This window comes from Chelonoidis abingdonii, chromosome 3, assembly GCF_003597395.2.
Source record: "Chelonoidis abingdonii isolate Lonesome George chromosome 3, CheloAbing_2.0, whole genome shotgun sequence".
NCBI lineage: Eukaryota > Metazoa > Chordata > Testudines > Testudinidae > Chelonoidis > Chelonoidis abingdonii.
The window spans coordinates 126,706,385-126,733,699 of NC_133771.1; the positions used below are offsets into that span (position 1 = coordinate 126,706,385).

The 27,315-nt window shown below is 44.2% G+C and overlaps 1 protein-coding gene across 3 annotated transcripts in view; it reads right to left on the minus strand.

The window, feature by feature from the left end:
* AGPAT4 (1-acylglycerol-3-phosphate O-acyltransferase 4) overlaps positions 1–27,044 on the minus strand; it is a 139,606-nt gene extending 112,562 nt beyond the window's left edge. For 2 of the 3 annotated variants that reach the window (XM_032793204.2, XM_032793207.2), the window contains exons 1-2: positions 26,924–27,044; positions 6–230 (exon numbers count right to left, since the gene is read on the minus strand). In XM_032793204.2, the coding sequence (XP_032649095.1) occupies positions 6–183 (178 nt within the window). In that variant the 5' untranslated portion in view covers positions 184–230; positions 26,924–27,044. Of the gene's footprint in view, positions 1–5; positions 231–9,237; positions 9,373–26,923 lie in introns of those variants that run through there. The other variant, XM_032793206.2, reaches the window with a different exon arrangement.
* Positions 27,045–27,315: the final 271 nt, after the last annotated feature.

The window sequence follows — 27,315 nt, forward strand, 5'->3', positions numbered from 1 at the left end:
CTTACGGCTTGAAATGCAGTAAGCCAGCCTGCAATTGATCTTCCTGAAAAGCTGCTTGTTGATTGGCCAGAGGACAAGTGTGAAGAGCTGAATGAAGTTAATTATCAGTCCCGACACTATAAATATATAGCAGATAAGAAGGTGGCAAATGAACTGAGACTTCAGAAAGCCAATGATGTCCATGGTTCGTTAAGACTGCAAGGGGAACTTTCAGGAATTCAGAAGACAGTCTGCAAAACCAAGCAACAATACCAGCTGTTAGAAAACAGAAACAAAACATTTTAATACATAGATAACTCACTGCTAGTGTTAATGTGGAGTCACTGCTTTCCTACTAAATCTTTTTTTCTATTCTTAAGAGAAAGACCTGATTACAAATACTTACAGACACTGAAAAAGAGCCATATTTTCAGTCAATTTACATCACTTGGTGATAAATACTTGCTCCTATGCCTAAATCCCACTGTCTTCAAGAATTAAGTGCTTTGCTGGATAGAGATGGGATTACGCAGGTACTCAGTGTCAACCGTGTTCATATGCTTTGCTAAATCAGATCCTTATTGATAAAGTATGAAACAGCTGTTCAGACAATTACATTCAAAATAAGATATGTTCCTCGGACTTTATCTTCATGATCAAACCCAAAAGTTACATTCTTACAGTCTTGAAGAGAGACTAACAGGGCTGCTATTCTGAAACCTTACAGTCTTGAGAAATTCAAGACAAACAAAGAAAAACTGTTTGCTTCATTCGCTGGGGCAGCAGTTTTAATCAAGGCTCACAAGATACTCTGAGCTACCAGCCACTTAGTCCCTGCTGGTGAATGGTACTACACACATACCTGCATGCGTAACTTGTTTAGCTTTTGAAGATCGGTCTCCCTTTACAAAACACTCAGTTCTGCCAGGTGCTAAGCATTCTAGATGTTAGGCACCTGAGCAGTCCCACTGAAATCAATAAAACTACCCAGATGATTACAAAACTGCTTTGCTTGATAGAGCAAGTGAGCTAATCATCTTGCAAGACTGAGGCTTTGTCTACACTTACAGTTTTGCAGCGCTGGCAGTTACAGCTGTGGTCGTACAGCTGTCGGACCAGCGCTGCAGTGTGTCACACTTGCACCAGTTGCAGCGCTGTTGTGAGTTGGTGCATTGGGCGCTACCCACAGGCACTCGTCCATTTTGTCGCGTGGGAAGGACGGAAGGTGCGTCATTCCGCTTCCTTTTCACCACCCGTGCTGCCAGGGAATCGGACCCACGCCTAAGAGGCCCCGCACCTTAGGCACCTTTTAGTTTGTTTTTTTTAAACTACCCGTCCCAGCTGCGGTCTGCTCCATGTCCCGCTCTTTGGTGAAGCGCCGGCGGAGCGTGGCATGGCCCGCTCTCCCAGCAGAGCTCCAGCCGGCTGCGGCTTGCGGGGCTCCGGCGGCTCCAGCCATGAGAGTGGGCGCGGGGGCTTTGTCGCCCTCCGCCAGGAGACGGAGTCACGGAGCTTGCCGCGCTCTGGACGGGCTCCAGCCGGAGAGCGGGTCGCGGAGCTTGCCGCCTCCAGCTGGAGTGCAGCAAGGCCGGCGGCTCGGCTGGAGTGCGGCCAGCCCGCTCTCCGTCTGGATCCGTCAGAGCGCGGCAAGCCCCGCGACCCTGGCTGGAGCTCTGGCCCTTTAAATGGCCCCCCTGAGCCCTGGGCAGTGAGGGGGTATTTAAATCCTGGGCTCCATGCGTCTCTCCACCCCATCCTTCAATAGCCGCCGGAGCCCCCTCCCTCTGCATTCCCAGCGCTCCCGCGGCTATTAAAAGGTCCCGGAGTAGAAGGGGTTTGGGCTACTTAAAGGGTGGTTCCAGCTGCCTCTGCTGCACCCCATGACCTTCCCACACCAGTCCAGCCCCCCTGCCTGCAGCAGCTCTGCACCCCGTGCCCACACACCTCTGCCAAACACCCTGTCCTGTCTCCAGCTAACCCCTGCCACACACCCTGCAGCCCTGCCCAAAGCCAGCCAGCCCCCCACACACTGCTGCCGCATCAGCTCTGCACACTCTGCCCAGCCCGCACCCCTGCCTGTTTCCAGTCAACCCCTGCTGCACCCCACTGCCTGAAGCCAGGCCCCCCACACCCCTTGTCTCCAACCAGCCCCACATCCCTTGTCCTGCTGCAGCCAGACCCTACTCCAGTCAGCCCTGCCTGCCTTCAGCCAGCCCCATGTCCACTGCTGCCCTGCAGTTTCCAGGCATTAACCTGCAGAGCAGCTGGAACAACACATGTGCACACCCCAGGGAGTGGCAGACCCACACATGTGAAACAGCAGTCATTAATAACCAACAGCACATATGATGCAATGTATATAATTTATTTTCATATAGTTATGGAGAAGAAATACATGAAAAATGAGAGGCTTTTTTTCCACTTTTTTTTTTAAGTCATCCCTGCGATCTGTGCTTCTCTTGTAGTCAATTCCTTTCTCTTGGCAGCCTTCTCCTTTATCTTGGCAGCCTGTTCCTTTTTCATGGTTTCCTTATCCCTCCAGCTTGCAATTTTATTTCTGTGGAATACAATTCATAACTGCTTTCACATCTCTTCTTAGTCTTCCTTGATTTTTCTTAAGCTTTGCAGTCTTTCAGAAGTCTGCACTGATGGAGCAGTATTCAAGGTCACTTTAAAAAAAAAAAAAAAAAAACACAGAGAGATAAACTGTTAATACAGAGCTTGCACTGTTTAAGAGTTTGGTACATCTTACCATTCTGAGCATAGCAAGAGAGCCGCAGCTGCAGATAGAGATGGCGAGTTCCCCACGCGACTCACTGGAAGGGGGCTGCACTGGCTCACCTGGGCAGGGTGGGGTGGGTTGCTTCACTGTGGAACCGATGGTTCTGTGACTGTGGAAGCAAAGACAGCTACAGGGAATAACATTGACCCTACACCCACATCTGCCACAGCAGCTACTCTCAGAGCCATCTTGCACATGCACTCACCTGGGAAGGGTGGGGTGGGGTGTTCACTCTGGAAGCCATGGGGTTTCTGTGGCTTGTGGAAAGCAAGAAAGCTACGGGGAATCAATGGGCTATTCCAATCTAGGCAGCTTGCAGCAGCCATAGCCCCCTGCTCCAAAACATTTGCACCCTATAAAAACTTCTTACAGGAATAGGCTCCTCTGCTGGTTCTCACTACCAAGTCCAGCAGCTGCGACTGGCTAGCTCTTCCTGCTGAAATAGCTCTGCCTGCATGACTCCTGGAGTCTCCAACACCTCAGTAGCCTCCCTCTCGTCTCTACAACCTCCCCTCCTCTCCAGCTCTGACCACAGCGGTGGAGTGCGAAGCAATGACCAGAGGCTGAAAGGAATGCTGGGATAGTCCTAACCCTGGAGGCCAATAAAACGCTGGTGAGTGTCCACACCTGATGACCAGCTCGCATCACCAGCGCTGGTCTCTAGCACCGGAAGCAGACCCAGGTGTACAGCCAGCACTGCAAACAGGGAGTTGCAGCGCTGGCTGAGCTTTTAAGTGTAGACACCTGCTAAGTTGCAGCGCTGTAACCCCCTCGCCAGCGCTGCAACTTGCAAGTGTAGCCAAGCCCTGAGTCTTTATTCAGTAACACAGATAAGCTGAAAAAGTGAGCCAGCTCAGAACATTTTGCAGGTCACCTTTAAGCCTACAAAAACTTCAAAGGGCCATCAAACGTCAAATCCAGTCTCCATAATTTGAAATTACATATCAGAAGCTTAAAAATAAGAAGTCTTCCTCCTTTTTAGAAAAGGAAATTTTTAAAAATTAGCATGTGGCTTTTCTCCTACTATTCTAATGCAGTGCAATCATCAAGTCTTGGTTTACTTCTTTATGTACTGGCATCCTCAGCAGAGCTCTCAGAATAGTGTTGGTTAGGCAACTTTTGCTACAGAGCCAGCAACTGTACCCCAACAATATAGCCTGTAGATGTCTTATAAAGGAATTATTTTTTTGTGACACAAAGGTGAAATTTAAAAAAAGAGTTTATCATCACTAGGCAATTTTAAGATAGACGTTAAGGCCCAAAAAATTGACCCAACAATGTCCTTTGAATAGATAAAACGAGAACTATCACAGATCCAGTTTATTACTCAGTCAGTAGCATTAACACAAAATGTTCTCTTTCCCTTCTGTGCTGATATGCTTGACAAGAGAAATAACCCTGCTTGGCAGATATCACCAATGAAAGGTTATAGCTCTGAACAGTTATTTATACCTATACCAACCCTGGAGATCCTAAAAATAAAGATTGACTATTAAGACTTTGTGGGCAGAAATTGTGATGGTTGTCTGCTTGAAAGCATTTTTTTTTTTTAAACAAAAATCTGAATTCAAATCAGCTGGGATCATCACCATAGCTAACACTATCACATTATCCAGAGCATAACTGCAAAGTTACCAACAAAATCCAAGTAAATTTGCATTTTGTATAAGTAACATATGATTGATTTTAACAAAGCATGCTTCCATGGATACACACACCCTCTATTGTATTTATGCTTTCCATTGTTAAAAGTAAGCAATTTAAGAGTTTTCTGCCCTACTGCAAAAGTACGCACGTTATCTCATTTTTATGACTGAAAAAACCTCTCCTCTGGGCGTATTTGCTTCATTGCTCACTATACATAAACATGCCTTTTTTGGTATATTCAAATTAAGCTCTCCATCTACCATTTGTATTTTCCTTCTCCATTTGGGCCCCAATCCTGCTCCTGCAAGGAAGCAGACCTTCAATTCTAGACACCGTTTTGCCGGCCTGTTGTCATTTGAACTCAGTGAGGGGACTATCAACATTTTGGACAGAGAATGTGCTTATCACAGCATTCAATATGCACAGATTGCTCAATTGCTTCATGTTTGCCACAATTTTCTGGTTGGGCACAATATACACAGAAAGCTGTATAAATATTAGAGCTCAGACATGAAGGATCTAATTCAGTAGTGTTCACTCAAACAGAACTCCCACTGATGCCCGTGAGAGTTCTGCCTGAATAAGGAGTGCATATTTGGGCCCATGCTCACAAGGCAGAACTCTAGTCTTTGTTAGATGCATGAACTACCCCGTCCATTGATTTCAGCAACATATGACCCACCATGTTGCATTGTACTGGAATGCCAGTGAATCATTCATTTAAAAAAAAAAAAAAGTGTCCATCTCATTTATTATAAAAATCAAAGGTCACTAACTGGAAAAACTAACACGAATAAAATTTCACACTAATAGAAAAAGCAAAAAGTTCCTTTAATAGCATACCCTGTAGCAAGAATTACTGTTTTGCAAGAGAATATCAGGGCAGCACTTCCTATGTCTAACTGCAATACACTTTATCTGCACATTTTCTCGTTAATTAAATCTGTTTCTCAATCTTCTCTGTCTAAGGAAGTTACACACTGGGATCTGGTAATCTCACAGTATTTTCACTTGGATTGCAAGCTTTTTGAGGCAGGGACTGACTTTGTACACTACCTAGCACACTGGGGCTCTGATCCTGAGTCAGTGCCCCTAAACACAACTACACTATTTTATTGTTTACCACAATACCAATCTAGATCCAAATGAACTTGAACCTGATAACCCATGTTTCATGGCTCATCTGTTTCAGAATACACTGCTTCAGAGTGGTGTCAATCTGATAAACAAGTGATTTGTCCAGGATTTAAGGAAGGTTGTTTTTTGAACCAAGCTGTAGCTAGAAAAGGACAATTAAAACACCAAATCTCAATAGGCTTTGGCTACATTAGAAATTTCAAAGCGCTGCCCCAGCAGCGCTTTGAAGTGTGAGTGTAGTCAAAGCCGCAGTGCTGGGAGAGAGCTCTCCCAGCGCTGCTTGTAAACCACATCCCTTACGGGTGTAGCGTGCAGCGCTGGGAGCTGCGCTCACAGCGCTGCCGCCCTGATTACACTGACGCTTTACAGCGCTGCATCTTGCAGCGCTCAGGGGGGTGTTTTCTCACACCCCTGAGCGCGAAAGTTGCAGCCCTGTAAAGTGCCAGTGTAGCCAAGCCCCAGTTGCTGGCGACCTACATTAAACTAATGGTGGTATTGAGCTGCATCTCAGTGTGCAAGATATGCCCTTTTGTAATGGAGATTTGTTTCCTTCTACTTGTTATACTGCCTGAAGACAAGTTAAAGCTGACACTTCTCCTGAGACTGAAAAGTGACAATGTGGCATATGTTTATTGCCACAGTTGCAGCCACTATCAATAAGGCTGGAAAACAGTTATTAGTAAAACACCCTTATCACATCCTTGTTTTCACACATTTGTTATTAGTTTGGTCAATGACCCAAGGTTGTTTTTTTTTAAAAGTCTGTTTTTCTGTTTGAGCAGGATTGGATATAGTTACAATTCATGAAGCAGCCCCTTGATCTTCCAAAGCCTTACGAGAGGACTGGTGCTTTTTCCTCAATGTGATTTTAATAAGTTTTGCCAAAAGTAAACAGGTGCACCTCTACCCCGATATAACGTGACCTGATGTAACACAAATTTGGATATAATGTGGTCAAGCAGTGCTCACGGAGGAGGGGGGCACTGCACACTCCGGTAGATCAAAGCAAGTTCGATATAACACGGTTTCACCTCTGAACGCAGTACGATTTTTTGGCTCCCGAAGACAGTGTTATATCAAGGTAGAGGTGTATGTGGAGAAAACCACAGGAACCCTCTCTCCTGATTCAGACCAACGTCCTCAATCCATCAATGGGATTATTCACATTTAAAGTTAAACAAACATAGATAGCCGACACTGAATTACAATAGGGTGAGAAAGATATCAATGCATGCTGTACATTGACTGAAAACATAGCAATTAGGCTTATCACAAAATCATTCATTAAAATGGATTAGCTGCCTTTTGTACTTGCTAGCCTGTTTAATTCCATGTCATAGAATCCTTCTAATCTAATGTAATTCCCAAAGATCAGTGGGAGTCTGGATCAAAGAAGAAACAAATAATATAAACTGAACACAGAGTCTGGTATAATGGAGATCTGGGGTATGGGGGGCTCTGTGTGTGTGTGTGTGTGTGCGTGTGTGTGTGTGTGTAATCCCATGGGGAAGGGGTGTGTGTGTGTGCGTGTGTTTTTTGGGGGGGTTGGGGGGGGGGGGGGAGAATCAGTTTGACATGATTAACAAAATCAAGTATAAAGGGGAGCTGATCAAAAACCTTTCAAAAGAAGATCATCATTACTTCACCAATTCATTCTTATCACTGTTACAGTAGTTTCCAAAGAAAAATGTTAAAACTTGAACACATTATATTTATGTTCAACATATGCCATACTGCAGGCCTTTTATACTAAGCTTTAAGTAATAACCACTGATAAAACAAAGTGCATTGCAACAATTCATGAAGACACAATGGTACATGTGAAAGTTACTGTCTGGTTTCATAGCTCAGTCACAAAATTTAAACTTGTAAAGCATTTACTAACTAAGACACCAATATCAAGTTTAAGAGAAAAAATAGTTAATTTAATTAGGGAGGGAATTTTGTCATAAGGACAAAGTAGAGATACTTGTTCTTGTAAAACAAAAAATTAAAAGCTTAGGGAATTACAAAACTGTATTTCAATAGGTTCCCCCTCTTCCTCCTCCTCCCTCGCCCCCCCCCCCATTCAATCCAAGCTAGTGTTTGGATTTAAGAACATTCCCCTGAGGTGTGTAGCTGCTACAACATCACCGCACTGAACACGTGTGAAAGAGTGAAAGTAACCATAAATAAAAATAGTACTGACTTAAGGCATGTCTTGTAGCCTGGGAAACAGTATAAATAAAAAGGCATAAGTAGTGCAAGGTGCAATTTTATTTTAATAATTGAAGATACAGTTGTCAACACAGGCAAGGACATGGGTTTTTTTAAACACTGAGGGGACAATGAAGCCCTGTGACTTAAACCAATGTCACCATATTGTTTTCAATAGTCACCCACAGTTAACCCCAGTGTAAATGAGAAGAGACTAAGGCCCATAATTCTGAGAGTGTGATTAAACACACACATTGATTTTCTTACAGCTCATAATAGCTAGCCATAACCACCTTCTGAAAACAAAGGCCCAATCAATACATTCTCAGAAGACATTAATATAAAGGGTTTTTAGGCAGCCATCCTATCAACACCCTTAAATTAATTGGGGGAAAGCGGTCAAAGTAAACAAACAAAAGGATGCTTTGTGATGGGCACTTCCCTTTGGTATGAAACAGATAGAGGGCCCAATCCTGCAAACACTTTTCTAGTGAGTAGTCTAAAGGCTATACAATTATTTGACTAAGGGGTTACAAGGTCAGGACCATAAATAGTAGCCACTATTCTGCATTCCTCCTTCCCCATGTCAGAGACATCTAGTTTTGTTCTGAAGCAAGACAGATCATACACCTCTTCTGTTTACACCACCTCCAAACATTTATTTTGCCCCACATGAGGCTATTGCAGTACTTTGTCTCCAGTGCCCGTTACTGACGACTTCTTTGACCCTGCAATGACTTCTCTCTCAATACATGTCCAGTGACTTCACCCTCTGGCTAAGTCAAACCTTTCGTAGTCTCAGAAGCGGACAGAAATGGAAAGTCCAGCTAAAGAGTCCATACCAACCTCCAAAGAGAAGCTTTTTCTGCCCCTCTCAAACTATGCTGAAGTTCCTTGCTCTTCCCCACTACCGGGAACTGCAGAGTTCTTTTGTTAGTCCTCCCTCTTTCCTACAGGCATGTGACAGGGTTGAACCCCCTGTCCAGGGTGCCAGCTGATGGGCTGGGATCCCACTGATTCTGCCCGTTCTACCAGCCTGGGTTTCCTCATCCTGTTCTAGCTGTGCCAGGCTCGCAAGCCTTCTCTACTGCACACACAGGTAAGGCCACACCCAGCTGCAGACAGACTGAAATCAGCTTTGTGTGGGAAGATTCAGCTCAGGGATTTACTACGTACTCACCTCCTTTGGAGTGTAAACCCAAAATAATATTGTCTTGCACTAGAGAGAGATCTGTACACTGCAAACAAATAAATAAATCACACCTCCATCGATGTGGAGGGAGATATACACAGCTTTTTGCACACACACACACACACCCCCAGATATGAATTGTACAAGCTGGGATTTGTAATAAAACTTTTTTTTTTTTTTATTATTAACTACAAAAGGTAGATTTTAAGTGATTAGAGGGATAGCAAACAGAACAAAGCACATTACTGAGTAAATAAAACAAAACACGCAAACTAAGCTTAATATACTCAATGTAATTTCTCACCCTAAATGTTGTTTTAGGCAGGTTGCAGCATTTCTGTAGCTCAGAGTTCCAGTTATTTCTCTTTAGAGACTGGACCCCTATCTCAGCCTGGACTCAGCCACTGCCTTTCCCGTCAGGTGTTTTTTGCAATCTTCCCTCTTGGGCTGGGAGGCAACACAGAAGAGTCCTGATTGACTTACTTCACAGCCTTAAAAGTAGAATTTACATAACGTGGGAATCTTTTGTTTCCCAGTCTAACCCTCCTCTCCACCTCCTGTTAATGGAAAAATACTGAAAACCCAAGATGGGGGTTTAGTACCAGGTGACCTGATCACCTGACCCTGTAGAGTAAAAGCAGCAGCCTGGGGAACTTCTCAGGAAGGTTGGAGATTAGTATCTTCCAAATCTTAGTGTTCTTTCTAATGGCCCATTGAGGGGGATTGCCTACTATCTGGTGAGCATTCCCCCAAATACACACACAGCTGTAATTGTTACACAGTTATTATTCCTAACCTCTAATACAGAAATGATACATTCATACAAATTGGATATACACATTCAGTAGATCATAACCTTCCTAATGATACCTACATGACCCATCATCTTAGTGATGCTATTTTCATATCATAACAATATTTCTATGAAGAATATGCAGTGCAGCGTCACAAGGCCCTCTTCAGCCTACCTTCACCAGACCCTTCCCTGAGAGTGATAGCTCCCTTGCTTTTCCTTCCTGGGTCTCCTTCACTGCATTCTCTTTCATCTCTATATAGTCCATCTTGATCCTGTCACAGCTGGGATCACTAATTGTAAATGAGTCACCAGATCAGGATCAGCTGGGGGTTAACTGCCACATCACAGGAAAAGCTGAGCTGAGTCCCCTTAAAGGACAGCTAGCCCATAACAGTTGCACAAGGAGATTATGTGACTTGCTTAAAGGTCGCATAAACTGGGGTGGAGAGAGGCAGGAACAGAATTTTAGAGTTCCTAGCTGCAAATTCAGTCCAACTGCACTGTTTCTCTGGGCTCTAGGCTACACTAATGGGACACAACTTGAAATCACATTTCTGCCTGAGCATTTTGTAACTGCTACACTAACAAGTGGTACCTAAGATATGCTTTACCTTAGAGCACTGTGTTTAAACCAAAGCATGAGTTTGAACAGTTTTGCTGCATATGGATGGATTTGTTGAACAGACTAAAGTATCTAAATCTGGGGTTTAGGCTCTTAGTCCCAGCGTTAGACACTGCAAAACTCACACTGAGCTGCACCTAACACAGCAGGCATCTACATTTTTCCCTATAAAAAGTTTCCTACATGCCTAAGTTCCTGCCTGTAGGCATGTGCACTGCTGTCTCACTCTAAGGATCCAGACATTTATCTCCCATACAAGTCCCAGCACAATCCTTAAATCAGGTGGAAGGGGGGGATGGGAGAGAAACATTCAAGGGAAGGGAGAGAGATACACCTCATTTACCTTGCCTGTGGGAGGATCTCTTAGAATAGGGCCCGTTCAAAACCAGAGGAGGACGTGCCTCCTTATAAAACGTTTAGTCCAGTGGTTAGAGCTCTTATCTGGGATGTGGGAGACACAGGTTTAATTGCCTCTTCTCTCCATCAGGCAGAAAGGGCGGGGGGGAGGATTAAACCAGTCTCCCACAGCCTAGGTGAGTGCTCTAACCACTGGACTAAAAGTTATAAAGGAAGCCGAGGCACAACCACTTCTTGCAAGCAGCAGCTTAGACTTCTAAGCCATTTGACTTCAGGGGAGGGATTCTCAGCTGTCTCTAGGATTTAGGCATCTAATTCCATGAGAGGTATGGGGCTTAGGACACACCCCTCTTGTCAGCATCTCCTATTGGCTGGCCAGGTGGTTCCCTGCTGAGCATCCTGACTTTTGTGGATCCCATTCTTTAGGTATGTCCTTGTCTAGGCATTGTATAGGGAGCCTAGATACCTAACCCAGGCTTTGTGGATCCCATTATTGCATTAGTGATTTTCTAGGCGTCTAAAAGTTAGGTGTTGCAGTGCTGATCACTGCCATGTCTAAGTCTCATTACAGATCCAGGCTATGGTTAAGTGCTTTGCTGAATGACAGTCTGAAGTGTTGAGCTTCAGTGGGAAGTTAGAACAGCCAGACACCTTACATGACACTGCACACTGCCACAGCTGTTGCCAACTGAAACTGACTCACAAACAGAACCAGTTGCTGAGACAGGGAATCCAGTCAGGCAACAAAGCAGCCTCAGTACTGGGTTTAAATAAGCTTTTATTCAAAACAACAAGAAATAAGCATTATTCTAAAACCAATTTCAAATCTGCAGTACAACAGTTTCCTCTAATCCTGCTTCTAGATATAGACACACAGCAAGTCACAGGAAATCGTGTTTTGTTCTTCTTGCTTGTGGTTAGCAAGAGTATACATGACTAACACTACAGCATCTCCCCAAGAAAGCATAGTCCAATAGATGCCACAATAGCTATAAATTGAGGGATTTTACAGTAATAACTGTCTCTGTTTTTCCATTTGTTCTCTTAGAGCCTGATCCAATTCCCACTGAAGTCAATTGGCAAAATGTCACTGACTTCAGGGCATAAGATCAGGCCTTGAGATCCCAATTCAGGATTGCATGGAATCCCATGCCTAAATATCATTGACTTGAACAGCACTTAAGCATAAATGATCTGGAAAAAGGGGTAAGCAGTGAGGTGGCAAAATTTGCAGGTGATACAATCTTGAGTAGTTTTTAACTCTTTGCAATCTGCTTTGGATGTAACTAAGGCACCTCACAAAACTGGGTGACTGGGCAACAAAATGGCAGATGAAATTCAGTGTTGATAAATGCAAAGTAATGCACAGTGGAAAACAATCTCAACGATATATATAAAATGATGGTCTAAATTAGCTGTTACAACTCAAGAAAGATTTTGGCATCATTGTGGATAGTTCTCTGAAAACACTCACTCAACTTGCAGAGGCAGTCAAAAAAGATAACGTGGGAATCATTAGGAAAGGGATAGATACGACAGAAAATATATTGCCTCTATAAAAATCCATGGTACACCCACAACTTGAGTACTATGTGCACATCTGGTTGCCCCATTTCAAAAAAAGGTGTGTGTGGGGGGAGGTACATAGAAGGGCAACAAAAATGATTTAGGGGCATGGAACAGCTTCCAAATGAGGAGAGATTAAGAAGACTAGGACTTCAACTGAGATGACTAAAGGGGGATATGATAGAGGACTATAAAATCGTGACTGGTGGGCAGAAAGTAAATAAGGAAGTTTTATTTACTCCTTCTCAAAAACACAAGAAGTAGGGGTCACCAAATGACATAATAGGCAGCACATTTAAAAACAAATGGAAGTATTTCTTCACACAATGCACCTGTGGAACTCTTTACTAAGGATGTTGTGAAGCCCAAGACTATAACAGGGTTCATAAAAGAACTACTTAAGTTCATGGAGGATAGGTGCCTCAATGGTATTCCCAGCCTCTGTTTGCCAGAAGCTAGGAATGGGCAACAGGTGATGGATCACTTGTTGATTACCTGTTCTGTTCATTCCCCCTGAAGCACCTGGCATTGGCCACTGTTGGAAGACAGGATAATGGGTTAGATAGACCTTTGGTCTGACCCACTATGGCAGTTCTTATTGCTGAAGTACCTTTCTAAAGAGGGATGCTTTTGTCAACTGGCCTTTATGCTCAATTCCCCTTTATAGTCAATTCATCCTTTGCTGAAAGAGCTTTATAGTCATAAACAAGGAAGTAGGAACACACTTATTTTTAAAAGGAATTGTTTAAAGAGTGCTCCTTCACAAACTGGAATTTTTAAAAATTTGGTCCATTAAAATAATCACATTGACAGTTTCCCAGCTGATGTAAGAGGGGAAAAATAAGCCCAGAAATCGCTAACTAATAAAGCCTTTTGCCTGCTTTCAGAAGTAAAGGAGTAGTGCAAGCTCTTTCCAGGTTGTTTCCCACAGCATATTGCTCTTTGTTTATGATTTAATTCCATTGCTAACAATGCAGAGGGATGCTGCTGTCTGCTCTATCACCCTGAACGCTGCTTCTCTCTCTCGAGTAAGAAGTGAGTGCATGCTTGCACATATCTGAGCACAGCAAGAGAAGTGGATGAAGGCAAGCTGAGAAAGAAACAATGGTGTCCTGGTCCATAACAGGGGCTCCTAGGCAATACAATAATATAAATAATGAGGACTGGAAGCAGCCACCTGAGTCATTTTCAAAGGGAGTGGCCATACGTGAAGCAGTTTCACATATGCTTCTGAAAAGAAATCAATTAAATCCAACTAATTGTTCACAGCAGTATGACAGTGCCAGGGAATGTGGGGAGTGGAACAATGAATGTTGAATTATGGGGAGGGAATGGAGAGCAATGCTGCAGGTGGCCAGGCGGGGGAAGATGTGTGCAAAGAGCATGGAGCTCAGCATTTCTGAGGGGGTTGGAGCAAGCAGTAGATGATGGACACGATGATGATCCAGGGGTGCCAATCACTGAGTTCACACCTCTTTTAAAAGGGTAATGTTCTGAAATGGGCATTATTTAGGGTATGCAAGGTAAGACTGCTCCAAGTTTTCTACTGTTCTCTGGGCCTAGAAGTTCTTTTGGCTGCACTGAAGCTTAGAGATAGATTTTGTATTTGAAAGTGGTTTGCTGAGTGTGCTTAGAAGAGACTAGAGGACTCCTCCCCCTCCCCCCAAAAAGTTGCTATCTTGTTTTAAAATGAAAACTATGGGTGAAATTCACCCTGAGCAGAGGGAACAGGAGTACTTGTGGCACCTTAGAGACTAACAGATTTATTTGAGCATAAGCTTTCGTGGGCTACAGCCCACTTCTTCGGATGCAACCTGAGCAGAGGGTTAACAGAAGCTCCAGGTGTCTTACTGCCTTTGAACCTCACAGAGTGTAGTCCTTGCTGTCTTGAACAAGGGTGAATTCTCACACGTTATTTAGTTTTGGAGTTTAAACATTTATTTCCAGTCCTTACCCACGAGCCCTTGATTTTTCTTAACAACAAATGACAAAGCCATTTAAAAAAAAAAGTTTTACTACAATTCCACACAAGCAACACATTATGTCCTGCAAACACTTGCATGCATGAGCAGTTTTGAGGCTACTAGTCACCCTTGAGTCCAGCAGGACTACCCATATATGTACACAAGTGAAATTACTGAAGTGTTTGCAAGATCAGGTCCTTTTGGGCGTACGATTAGGAAACGGTAGGATTCTTAAAATGTATTTATTGCTGCATTAATACAGCTCCTTTCAGTGGAGGTGCTCAAGACACTTAAACATGAATGAACTAAGCCTCACAGCACCTGTCTGAGGTATTACTATCCCTATTTTACACAGAGGGAAACCCAGGGTAGATGGAGTCTGTTGGTGCGAATGGATGACTTAGCAGATACGAACACAGAGTGTGATCCAGTCCACTCTCTCCTTATAAAATCTGATCCTAACTTATTTCTGAGTGGTGGGAAGGGGAAGGAATAAAAACAGGGTACTCAGTAGTAAGTTTGGTGGGTCTCTATTATGATTTGGAGGTTATGAATTTAGGCCAGGCTCCACAAAGGGACTTTGTGAGCACTGCAGTGCCTAACTTTTAAGAGCCTAGGAAACTCAACTGCCATGTGAAAGATGTAGGTTCAGTTTCACTTTGGATAAATAAAGTGTCATCGAGCCAGGGAGAGAGGGTTTGTTTACACTGCAATTCAAAGCTTGTGGCTAGCCCATGCCAGCTGATTTGGGCTTGCTGGCTTGGGCAATGGGGATACAATTGCAGTTAGACATTCAGGCTCAGGCTAGATCCCAAACATCTACAGTGCAATTAAACAGCCCGTTAGCCTGAACCAGAGTCAGCTATCACAGGCAAGCCATGAGTTTTTAATTGCAGTGTAGACATACCAACATGGGCAGCACATGAACTGCCAGCTGGGGAGGCTAGCCCCCAGCCCTGACCCTTCCACTCAAGGACCCTGCTGGAGCTCCACTGGAGCCCAGAGCGGCACCCCCACTCCCTCCACACCGTAGCCACCGGCCTGGTCCCATGACTAGCCTCAGGCCCCAAAGGAGTGTCAGGAGGGCGGGACTCAGAGCCAGGAGAACTGGAGCTGCCGCTGTACACAGGGAGCATCATGGCAGGGGGTGGGGTCACACCTGGCTGTTTGGGGAGGCAATGCCTCCCCCTGCCTATGCAACCTGATACCCATGCATACCAAAATGACACTCTAGCCTAGTGCTTAGAGGACTCACCAAGGAAGTGGGAGACCCACAGTCCAGCCTTCCTGCTCCAATGAAAAAATTACACATTATCCAATAGCTTCAACAGGACAGATTGGAGGACTCTCACATCAGAACAATCCCTGTTCAAGTCCTTCCTTCCTCTCAGGCAGAAGGGGGAACTGTTGCCCATATCCCAGGTGAGTGCTCTAACTGAGCTTGAAGTTGTAAGATGGACACCACCACCTCATTCCTGAATTTTGAAAGGGACCCAATCCAGTAGGCAACTGCTGAGCGTGCCTACTGGATCAGATGAAGCAGAAGCACGCAGGCCCAGAGGCAGAAACTTAAGCACCAAAGGAACTTTTACCACAGAATATTTAGGCACTGAGTTTAGGTGCCTATAAAGTTCAGCGGCAATCAAGCAGGGGTCTTCTGGATCACAGTGAAGCCAAAACTAGAACTTAGGGACTAAACCATGGACTTAAGGACCAGATCCACAAAAGTACTTTGGCACCTAAAGTCCAAAATGTAGCAGTAGTAATATAGTGTACACGAGACCTTCATTATTCCCACCTGGAAAGCTGGCTGACTCAAAAAGACACCACTGGATACTTTATTCACAATATCCAGAAGGTAAACAGTAGTCATCTGTAAAGATGACAACATAGTTTGCTTGAGAAACATCTTCAAAGACCAAGCCACTGGTGCTCCTCCTCAGCAACCTGTTCATACTTTCTATAGTTATGTGGATTTAAAAAAAATAAAAATAAAAATAAAATTCTGGCAGCCCTCCCTGTACTTCTGGCAGGAGTCTAGTTCCTAACTTCACTGCAGAAAAGGGACTGAACATATAGATTCTGAATAGTGTAAGTTGTCTTGGGAATACTAGCTTGCAGTTGATGATGGGGGATCTTTTTAAAAAGGATCCTGGAAGTGGCATAAAGAAAGGGGACAAAGCCAGTGACCTGGGAAATGGATGGTACTGAAAACCATCACACAGTTCGCAGAAGAAATTCCAATATTTAAGTTTTCTACTGCACCATTAGCAGCAATACAGACACAGGTAGCATAATCATGATTATGGAAGTAGTGTTGCCCAGTGGACAACACACTGAACTGGGACTCAGGAGACCTGGCTTCCATTCCTGCCTCTGGGTGACCTTGGGCAAATCACCTCTCTGCACCCCATCTGTAAAATAGGGATAACGATACTGAGCTCCTCTGGAGAGCACTTTGAGATGTACTGATGAAAAGTGCTCTGTAAGACCTAGCAGGGCTACTAGTAGCCCTGCTCAAACTGAGAGCACGGTTCTACTGATTACAAATGAAAATAAGTTAGTTCAAAATAATATGGGTTGAAGATAAAAAGGTGAAATTTGAAAAAAAAATATCCTGTAAATTCTCCACAAAGTGTTTGGATTTACTGAATACTCCTGATTGAATACTGACTGCAAATTTCATTAACTTGTGAAGAGATACTCTAAAGATCTGTCTTCAGTTGATTATCACATAGGACACCTCTCCAAATTAAGTACTATGCCGTTTATCCCTGACATTGGCTTAAAGTTTAAAACTGGAGGAGCAGTGTAACTTTCATAATACAAATATTACATGCAAATACAGAGTTGGGATAGAATAAAACCACGCACAGAAGGATTAATAAAATACCCATGCCTTGTTAAAAAAAGACAAGAAAACAATGACAAATCTTATTAAACTGAAGAGGAAAAACAGTCTTCAACATATATTATGCAGAGATATAAACTTCCATCACCACAGGCAACACCTAGCAGTTGGAAAATATAAAAAATGTATGCACCAAGCCAAAACTCCATTCCAGTGGGTTCAAAGGAAAATCTCTCATTAGAAGCCTGCACTGCACCCACACCGAAGAAACATATGAATGGCAAGTAAAGCCTAATTGACGGTAGCACTGCTTTACCACCCATCCAACTATCCTTACACACCCAGTTTTCACGCAGCTCAGTCTCAGAGATGAATGTCAAGAAATTGGTGGATTATAATCTTGGATTAGATTTTTACACTTTAGTCAAATCACTTTTCATTTGAAAAACTGGATGGCAAAATCCTTGGTATTTAATTGGCAGAATTTAGGGCATTAGAGCATGAAGGTCTGTCAGGGGTTCTGGAATGCAGAGGATAAAGCTGAAATAAAAAATTTAAAAAAAAACAACAAGACACACCACACAACAAACCTCATTTGGGGCCTGATCCAAAGCCCAGTGAAGTCTCTTGAAAGACAAAACTCCCATTGGCTTCAACAGGCTTTGGATTAGACCCTAACAGTTTGGAAAACTTGACCCCTCAAAGTAGCAGAATGCAGAGTAACTACGAAAGTACTTGTATTCTCATAATGCAAAGCCAGGAGGAGTTCAGATTGTTTTGAACTGGTCTTCAGCAGAATCCTTCAATTATATCGGATTCAAAGCTCATTTAAGTCAGTGGGAGCCAGATTTTTAAAAAAGTATTTAGGTACCTCAAGATGCAGATTCACTCATGGTAGGATTTTCAAAAACACTCATCTCACTCTTTAGGCACCTACAATACTTTTAAAAATCTGCCCCAAGTGTCTTTCCATCAACTTTAATGAACTTTGGAGTAGGCCCTTAGGGCTCAGTTGGTAGACTCAAATTTCAGTGTGAGACACTTTCCACTTGTCCCAAACTCCCAGGTGCTAGGTCCTGTTAAGATGGATTGCAGGGGGAGAGCAAGAGAGAATGTAGCACACTGAAGAAACGGTCCAAGTATTTTTGGAAATATTTAGGGGAATGGTCAGTAGCAGGTTCCTAGGGAAAAGGAGGGAAGACTAATGTGTCCTGGCTACATCTGTGATTTTGGAGGAGGGGGCGGGGGGAAGAGAGACACTGAACCCCTAGGCACTCTAGTAACTCTGCCAATTAGGGTGACCAGATGTCCCAATTTTATAGAGTCCTGATTTTGGGGTCTTTTTCTTATATAGGCTCCTATTACCCCCCACCTCCCATCCTGATTTTTCACATTTGCTGTCTGGTCATCCTACTGCCAATAGAGCTGTGAGCCAGTATTAGAAAACTCACATTCAACACTATGTAGCATTGGAACTTCAGCAGTAAACCTCACATTACATTGGTGTCCCTCTCATTTTCCCCTCACTCAGCTGTAGGTTTGACAGCATTGATATTACTTTTCTAAGATGGCCCCTGCCATCAGCTAAGAAATACATGGTTTTGCGGATATTCAAAGACTGTTTCAATCTCTATTTTAGACTTAATATTGTATTGATCTGAAGACATCCAAAGCTACACGAGCCTCAATGTCAGCATGATTCATAGACAATGATCTTCTACAGGGTCTGTATGCAGATGTGACCCTCTGTGCACAACTCCCTCTTGCCATGTGGAAATGGGAAGCAACAACCCGAATGGCACCGGCTCTCTATCCTTGAATGTCTCTAGACATTTGAGTAACTGTGTGGGGAAGGGACAGGTTGGGTTGAGTGTGTGTGGGGCAGGGGGCATGCATTAGCTATCATACAGCTACTGCTGGAAATCTCTCTCATGAAATGCAGAGAGTACTAGGAGCAGTTGCTGTTCAAGTTTTTCAGGTATTCTCTTGCCAGCTTGATAGCAACAATTTTAATCAGATCTTCTCTCCTTTCTTATTGTCCTGGCCTAGGCACCAATCCTGCAACTGCATCCACAGATAAACCCTTACATAGCCACGTGGACCCAGATGCAAGGTTAGGCTTTAGTTTAATGTTAGCAAGAAAAATAAACTCTCCGATTTCACTCCCTTTCTCGCTGATAATTGGGGCTATTTTCAGTCTTGTACTGTTTACCCTCATCCGTTTACAAAAGCCCTTCAGTCTCTTTGGCTGGTAATAAGTCAGTCATTCTGCTTGTTTGCCTCTCCCATTTTCAATTATTTATTACAGTAGCATCTAGAGGCCCAAACTGAGGCCAAGGCCCTATTGTGCTAGGTGCTGTACGGAGAGTTGAAGACTGTCCCTGCCCTCAAAACAGGGTTGCCAACTTTGACTGAAGGTATTCTGGGAGAGTCCCCACACACACACACATAATGTAATGTCATTTTCCTAAAATATCCTATTAAAGTCTCCCAGATTGCTTTCAATAGTCACTGGGAGGTCGATGCCAATTCAAGACGACTCCAGGCCAGTCCTGGAGGATTGGCAACCCTACCTCAAAAGCTGACAGTCTCATCACATGAGGGGAGGGAGGGAGTAAACAGAGACATATTGCTGAAGTAATTTTTCCGAAGGCGAAATAGCAGGCCAGTGACAGCATGAGAATCCAGGTCTGCTGACTCCTAATCAGGTGCCCTATCTTGTAGATAGCTGCCTGAATTCCAATACAGGGTTTTTGGTTCCTTTTTAGCAAATTCAGACGCTTGCAACCATTTCCTTTAAATCTTTTTTCCCCAGAAGTGACCCTCTATAGGGTATCCACCCCACCAAACCCAATGCTTCTGCTTCACTTCATTTCCATTGTCCCAGACATCTCCACATCTCTTTTCTGAAGAGCCAAGTGTGGAGAAAATGAAGTGAGTCAGGAACTTCTGAAGAGCTATCCTTCCCGCATAGCAGCAGGACAAACTTTTTTGGGGGCGGAGGGGCAGCGGAAGAGAGTGCACAGACCCTCTCTTACTACTGTCCTGATGCCATATAGCAAGTAAGTGTGGTCTCAAGCCCATCGAGCACCAAATCAGTATGTGCCAAAAACATAACTGGAAGGGCCACACAACATCCTCGCTGTCAGGAAGTCCTGTTGCAGGTTGAGTTTCCACACACTAATGTTACAGAGGGTACTTGAAATGTTGCTCCCCAACTGTATTTTGGTGTAAAAGCTCTGTGCTATCCCTGCACATCCCTGGCCGTGCAGCCCTGCCTTAATTTCTGTAGCAGGGTCACCAATAAGTTTAACAAAGCTTTTATGTATCAAATGCCCCCCCGTCAAATTTAATAACAGAAAGTTCAACAAACAGAAAAAAAACTTTCACCCAAGCATCATAGCAAGAAGATAGAAACTATCTGAATTTCAACTTCCACAGCCAGGCCTTTTCAACACAAGGCACTCAACCTTCATTCCTTACCTAGAGTCAGGGGCTTTCTGGCAGCTACAGTTTTTTGTTATTTTTTTTTCCAGACAGCATATAGCTCCTTTCAGGCTGAGCCTCCTGCAGCTAGCTAGGAGATGCCTCTCTGAGTTCCCTTTCTTAACTGTTTACCTTCTCTGTTCCACAGGAATTACTCTCCCTAGCAGCTCTGGTAGCCTTTCACAAGGTCCAGGTGCTCATTAGCCAATTAGCTGCATAGGGAGTTAGTTACTTACAGGTAAGCAGAGATGGGTTTGTTCTCTATCACAGACAGACTAGCCCTTAACTCCCCTCAAAGGGCCAACCACCCATGAAACTAGGATTTCCTCATATAGTAACAGTGGAAATATAACTCAGCCAAGCAATGAACCCCAAGCAGACAGAGCTGTCTCTAGGACCCTTCCTCACAAAAGTCAAGAAATTGCAGTTGTTAATGAGTGTTTTACTGATGATGGAGGCATGGTGCCTAACACAAGTTTCTAGTGCCAGGGTGGGCAAACTATGGCCTGGGGGCCACATCCAGCCCTTCAGATGTTTTAATACAGCCTTTCAGTGCCTTCTAGGGAGCAGGATCCGGGGCTTGCCCTGCTCCACATGTTCCATGGCTCTGCATGGCTCCCAGAAGCAGAAGCATGTCCCTGCTCTGGCTTCTACACATAGGGGCAGCCAGGGGACTACACATGTTGCCCCCACCCCAAGTGCTGTCTCTGCAGCTCCCATTAGCTGGGAACTGCAGCCAATAGGATGGGGGTAGCATGTAGAGCCTTTGCATAGGAGCCAGAAGAGGGACATGCCACTGCTTCTGGGAGCTGCTTGAGATAAGTGCCACTCGGAACCTGCACCACTGACCCCTTCCTGTGCCCCAACCCCCCAGCCCTGATCCCCCTCTCACCATCTGTACACATCGGTCCCAGCCCAGAGCATCCTCCTGCACCCCCATGCCCAGCCTGCGCCCTCAACTGGAGCCCCCATCCTCCCCACTCTACTGCCCCAGCCTGGAGCCCCCTCCCACACCCTGAACGCCTCATTTCTGGCCCCACCCCAGACCTCACACACCCAGCTGGGGCCCTCACCCCCTCCTGCACCCCAACCCCCAATTTCATGAGCATTCATGGCTCACCATACAATTTCCACACCCAGATGTAAAAGTTTGCCCACCCCTGCTCTAGCATATCCTAATGCAACACAAAGACTAGTGTGTGCTGATATTGCCCTCTTGGTGCTGACCCAAAGTAAGGATAAGAGATATATAAACCAGGGGAGTTCTCCTTTAGCTCAAGTGGCAGAGACCAGTGTTTTTGAAGCTGAAGGTGTTGCATCATTAGTCTTAGCTGGGGTAGGGTGGGGGGATGTAAAGCACTATAGCATGTGTGTATAATACAGTAATTATGCCTTGGCTGTAATGCATGGTTTCATTATACTGACCTCAGGGGCAGAGCTGTGAGGGCTGGTATGGTGTCCTCCAGGGTTAGAAAGCCTCATCAAGGAGTGCTGCACAGAGTGTTCTACCTTGCCTCTAATGTCAAGCAGTAAAATCAGGGCACATTATGTGAGACTACACCCTTCTCCCCTGAGTAGGGCCCAGGCCAGCCACCTGACTGTCATCAAAGATACCTGTGACAGAATCCCTACCCCACTATGACACCGCAACCTGTAATGCACTGAGAAATTTAAAGTGATATGACATGACCAACAGACAACGGTCACTCCACATAGGTATTTCTATTTCCAACGAGGATACACCTTTCCCACAATAACCATATTCTATTTAAGGGCCTTGCGCAAGCACAGATTACCTCAGTGGGTGCAGCCCCCTAGAAACTCTGTGATACTCCTAAACTGGAAAATTTGCCTCATATTCCAAAGACGCGCTTCAGTCTGACAACAACCTGCAGAAATCCTTGTACAATACCTTCACCCCTAGACAAGAAAGCAGAACTGGGTTGTTTCCACCCTGCTTGAAAGCATTGCAGGAGGCACTGATCATGCTCAGTTCTTCCCTATAGCTCAGCAAAAGGTAGGTTTTTCCCTACCCAACTGAAAGTCATCTAAAAAGAGGCCTGAAGACTGTCTCCCACCTGAAAACACCTTTATGAGCTGTGAGCATCAGCCACAGAAAAGAAAAGGTAGCTCCTGTAATGCTGAAGTGTTCCACTGTTCCTGGAGAACAGTGATCTCAAGTGTCAGAAGAGGAGGGAGCTCCCACAAATAGGTGACCCCTTCCTTCACAAGTGCAACTGGGGATGGGGAAACAGCCAACATTTCAGGCATGTGATTATAGTAGGCAAGACCCAACTTGCAAATCAGCTGCCCTTCATCAGAGACAAGAGAGACTACCCGATTGCCCCCACCCTCCCATGACTTATTTCTTTTAAGCAAAAAGCTAGGCTAATTCTATAGGATATGCATCTGACAAAGTGGGTATTCACCCATGAAAGCTCATGCTCCAAAACGTCTGTTAGTCTATAAGGTGCCACAGGATTCTTTGCTGCTTCTATAGGAACTCCTAGTCTTTGCACAGTACAGTGGAAGGAGTGGTCCCAGCCAGACACACATTTGCTGCTGAATAGGACTTTGTGACTATGATACAAAGCAATATGATTGACAAGAACTGAATTCTATATCTAGTAGCCTGGAAAATACCTAATATAGTCAGTAGGAGAGAGTGTAGTGTAGTGAGGAGGCACTCAATTGGGAATCAGGAAACTTAGTTACTGACTGCCTCTGATCTGATCTGGATACACTGGGCAAGTAACTTCACCTCTCTCATAGTCACCAACTTTCCCTCTTTTACGTGGGTGCTCGACCCACCCCGCTCTTGCCCCCACTCCACCCCTTCCATGAGGCCCCGCCTCTTCCCACCCCTTCCTCACCCCTATTCCAACTCCTTCCCCAAATCCGCACCTCTTCCCTGCCTCCTCCCTTGAGCATGCCATGTTCCCACTCGTCCCCCGCTCCACTTCCTGGAGCATGCTAACGCTGCCAAACAGCTGTTTGGTGGTGGCCAGGCAGGAAGCGCTGGGAGGTAGGCAGAGTGGGGATGCGGTGCGCTTGGGGTGGGGGAGAGGAGATGGGGCGGGAGCTTGGCTGCCGGTGGGTGCAGAGCACCCACTAATTTTTTCCCTTGAGTGCTCCAGCCCCGGAGCACCCACGGAGTCTGCGCCTATGATCTCTCTGTGCCTCAGTTTCCACACCTGTAAAATACAATCCTTTACAGCTTTTTTATGAAACACTTGGGAGATTCTACGGATGGAAAGCATCTCTATAATGATATTCTGTGTGTTTCTCTGAAGCCTAGAATGTCTGTTCAGTCAGTGTGAAGCAATGAAAGGAGCTACAAGCTTGATTGAGAGCTCTTTTTGTTCAGAATATCGGCCGGCTGAATCTTCACTGGGTTTCACAGTCTGTTACCTTCCATTTTTAAAGTTCTCAGCCATTTTGAACTTTACAGATTACTCCCATGAGGTGTACAGCTACAGTAAGGCATGTACCTATGCCATGCTGAGAGTCTTAAACCATTGTGATATCACAGGTAACTCAAGTAGTCACCAATCTCACCCTACAGCTAATTTGCATGCATAATTTTAATTGGTTGTATGAGGGAGACTACACAGATGGTGGATTACTTGGCCCAACTGCCATCCACACAAATCAACACAAGTCTCTTAGCACAACATCCCCAAACACAAATCAACTCAAAACAGTCTACGTAATAACTCCAAATACGACTCTGAAGGCTAGCCTGTCTGAGTCAGTGTGAAGGTATGGAAACAGCTAAAAGCACAGTTGAGAGTTCTTTACCCTCTTTTTGTTCAGAATATCATCACGCTGAATTATCACTTGGATTCACAGTCTGTCACCACACAATTTTTAAGTTCTTGGCAATTTTTGGCTTTTTTCTCCCACACATACATGATTCTACAAATTATACCCATTATTCAGCTACTAGTGATTATTAAAAACCTGGACAACAGTTTCAGCTCAGCCGTACATTCACGAAGAGCAATCCCATCCATCAGCCAACTGGAATACTTTTTCTCTGTTCAGGTCACTGCATACTTTACAATGTGATATTCCCTATGAGCCAGTGGTTGAATTACAACTTTGTCCCATGCCAGAGTATCACTAAAGATTATGCATCTCCCTTTTTGCAGAGCATTGTACCTGTAGTCTCACTTTTCCTGCAGTTTTTAAAATGTGATTAAGGTGTCTGCACTTACATTGTTAAATTTTAAAGATATTAGAAAAACATAGCATGATCTTGGACCTTAGTTCTGTATCAAAGTAAGGAATACACACAGAAAACACAGGCACCTGAAGCCAAATTTTCCTCTCAGTTACACTGGAGTAAGCACATGGAAGTCAGTGGGACTGCTCTGGTGTCAAAGAGAAGAGAGTTTAGTTCTTGGTCTCTTAATTTTTTCTTTTGCAAGTGATATTCAATTTGGGGTGGCAGTGATTATCAGTCCAGAGTGAGGTTATGTTCCCTTGGTATAACTGCCAGCATTAGTTGAATCACGGTCTTAGAAGTGCATAAATCATCTTATTAAGCATGTACAGGTCTTGGAAATGCAAGATAAATAAATATGGGATGAGACAAAAAACAAATGCACAGAATATAAAGTTCTGGTCAGAATGGAACAAATCCTCATTTACTGTTTTGTACACACATGGGTAAATATTCACTTGTTGAATCAATCCTCTTATGGATCATTTCACAGCTGAACAATGCTCTATAGCAATGGTTCTCAAACTCTTTTTTTTTTTGCAGACCACTTGAAAATTGCTGAGAGTCTGAGAGGACCGCGTGATGACCTTTCCAAATGTTTTGGACCATAGCTAACTATTGTAAAGCACTTTGGATACAGTGCTATATAACAAAAAAAAAAAATAGCTTTTTTGTTCTACAAATAAAAGCACATAACTCAGATTTTAATAGCAGTAGTCTTACCTCTCTAATGCGATGGATGTACCCTCTCTCCCCCACTGGGGCTGGAAATGAGAGGAGGTCTCTCCCCCACCACAGAGCTGAGGCTGGGAAGGAGGGGCCATCTTCCCCGGGCAGCCGCAGCCCTGGAACTGGGGAATGTCACCTCTTTCTCTGGCCGCCGCAGCCCTGAACGTCCCAAATTCCTCCCCATCTTTTTGCCTCACTGCCCCCTCCCACCTACCCCCTAATCCCCTCAAGGCCACCGCCTCACCTTATATGTGCATCTTCTTCAGGGTCCAGGCAACTAAGTACTGGAGCCACAACAGCGTGGCTCCACTAATTAGGTGGGTGGCCCTTCATTCTCTCATGTGCGACCGCCCAGGAACGCAGCTTAGAGGGAACTAACCACGGACCACCTGAATGGAGCTCATGGACCACAGTTTGACAAATTCTGCTCTATAGTAAAGATTTGGACTAACCAATGCAGTGTTGTGCAGGCAAAGTTGACCTACTCTTATTACTGTTGATAGGCTAAATATATTCATTTTTACAGAAAACCATAGCTTTAAAACAAAAAACCAATCAAAACTTTAAAACAAATATCCAGCACTAAGCACACAGCTTCTTCTTCACTATTTCTAAACATTGCTCTCAGATTCTTATGGCTTATGGAATTCTTCTAGGTCCAATGGGAAGACGAATACACTGCATTTATTTCAATACATACCTATATTTTATTCAAACAGCTAATTATCTAGGCATGATACAGTCCTCTTGATGTAGAAAGCATCTCCATGAAAGCAGCTGTGAATAGATGGTCACAAATGTCCGTTTCCAAGGCAACACTATCCCTCCCTGCCCCCCTCCTCTAACCTCCTCTATTGTGATAGGGGAAAACCAAAATGAAAGTGGAGGGGAGACAACAAATTGCATGCTGCATCCTAGCAAATATCAATTCAAAATGTTCAACCAATGCAAAATTGTGAAAGAAATATAGATATTTATATTTAAGGCAAGGTCCATGGTATTTGTAGTTTCCATGGAAACACTAAGGAGAAAAGAAAGAGCATGTTGCATGGCACAAAGGGAGTTAATATATAGCAGGAAAATTCTAGTCGGCTTCAGCTTTTTCAAGCAAAATGATTAAATGCAATAAAAAAAATTGAAACCAAGGTACTGCACAAATGGAGAAAAGAAAAAGGGGAAATGATCAGAGTAGTTCTTTCCTATGAGCCAGCAAACCTGCTGCTTGCCTCTAACCACATGCTGCTCACATAAACACCTCATTCTAGCCTCCTTCCTTCTGTCCTTTGACTCTCTGCGCTCAATGTCTTCGTGCTTTTTTTAAAGAAATCTAGCCAAGAAGAAGCAAACGCAAAGTTCTTTGGAAGTAGCATGAATAATATCAGATCACATACCTTGTGCCTGCCAGACCTTGACATGTGTGCTTAGAAACCAGAGACAGAAAGGGAGACAGAGGCTGAGACTCAGAAACTGCCACTAGTTTGCATGAGCTGTAAGTCAGCCAACACTGGAAAGAAAGCCAGACTCCACCCTGGGGTGGTCCATAAAAAAAAAAAAAAAAAAAAGTGGTTCTCAGCTGACGTCTCTCCCCACCACATGTCACTTCCTTTTAAAGCTACAATTCAGCAGTTAAGATGAGAAGGCTACTTCACCCCTTCCCCCAGCAAGTAGTAGAAGGAAGTGGTTCGTGTTTGAAAACACACTGCTACAGAAACCTCCTGCCGGAATCCAAACAAAAGCCTATTGTACATCACTTTTTTTCTATCCCTTTAATCCTGTTGCTTCC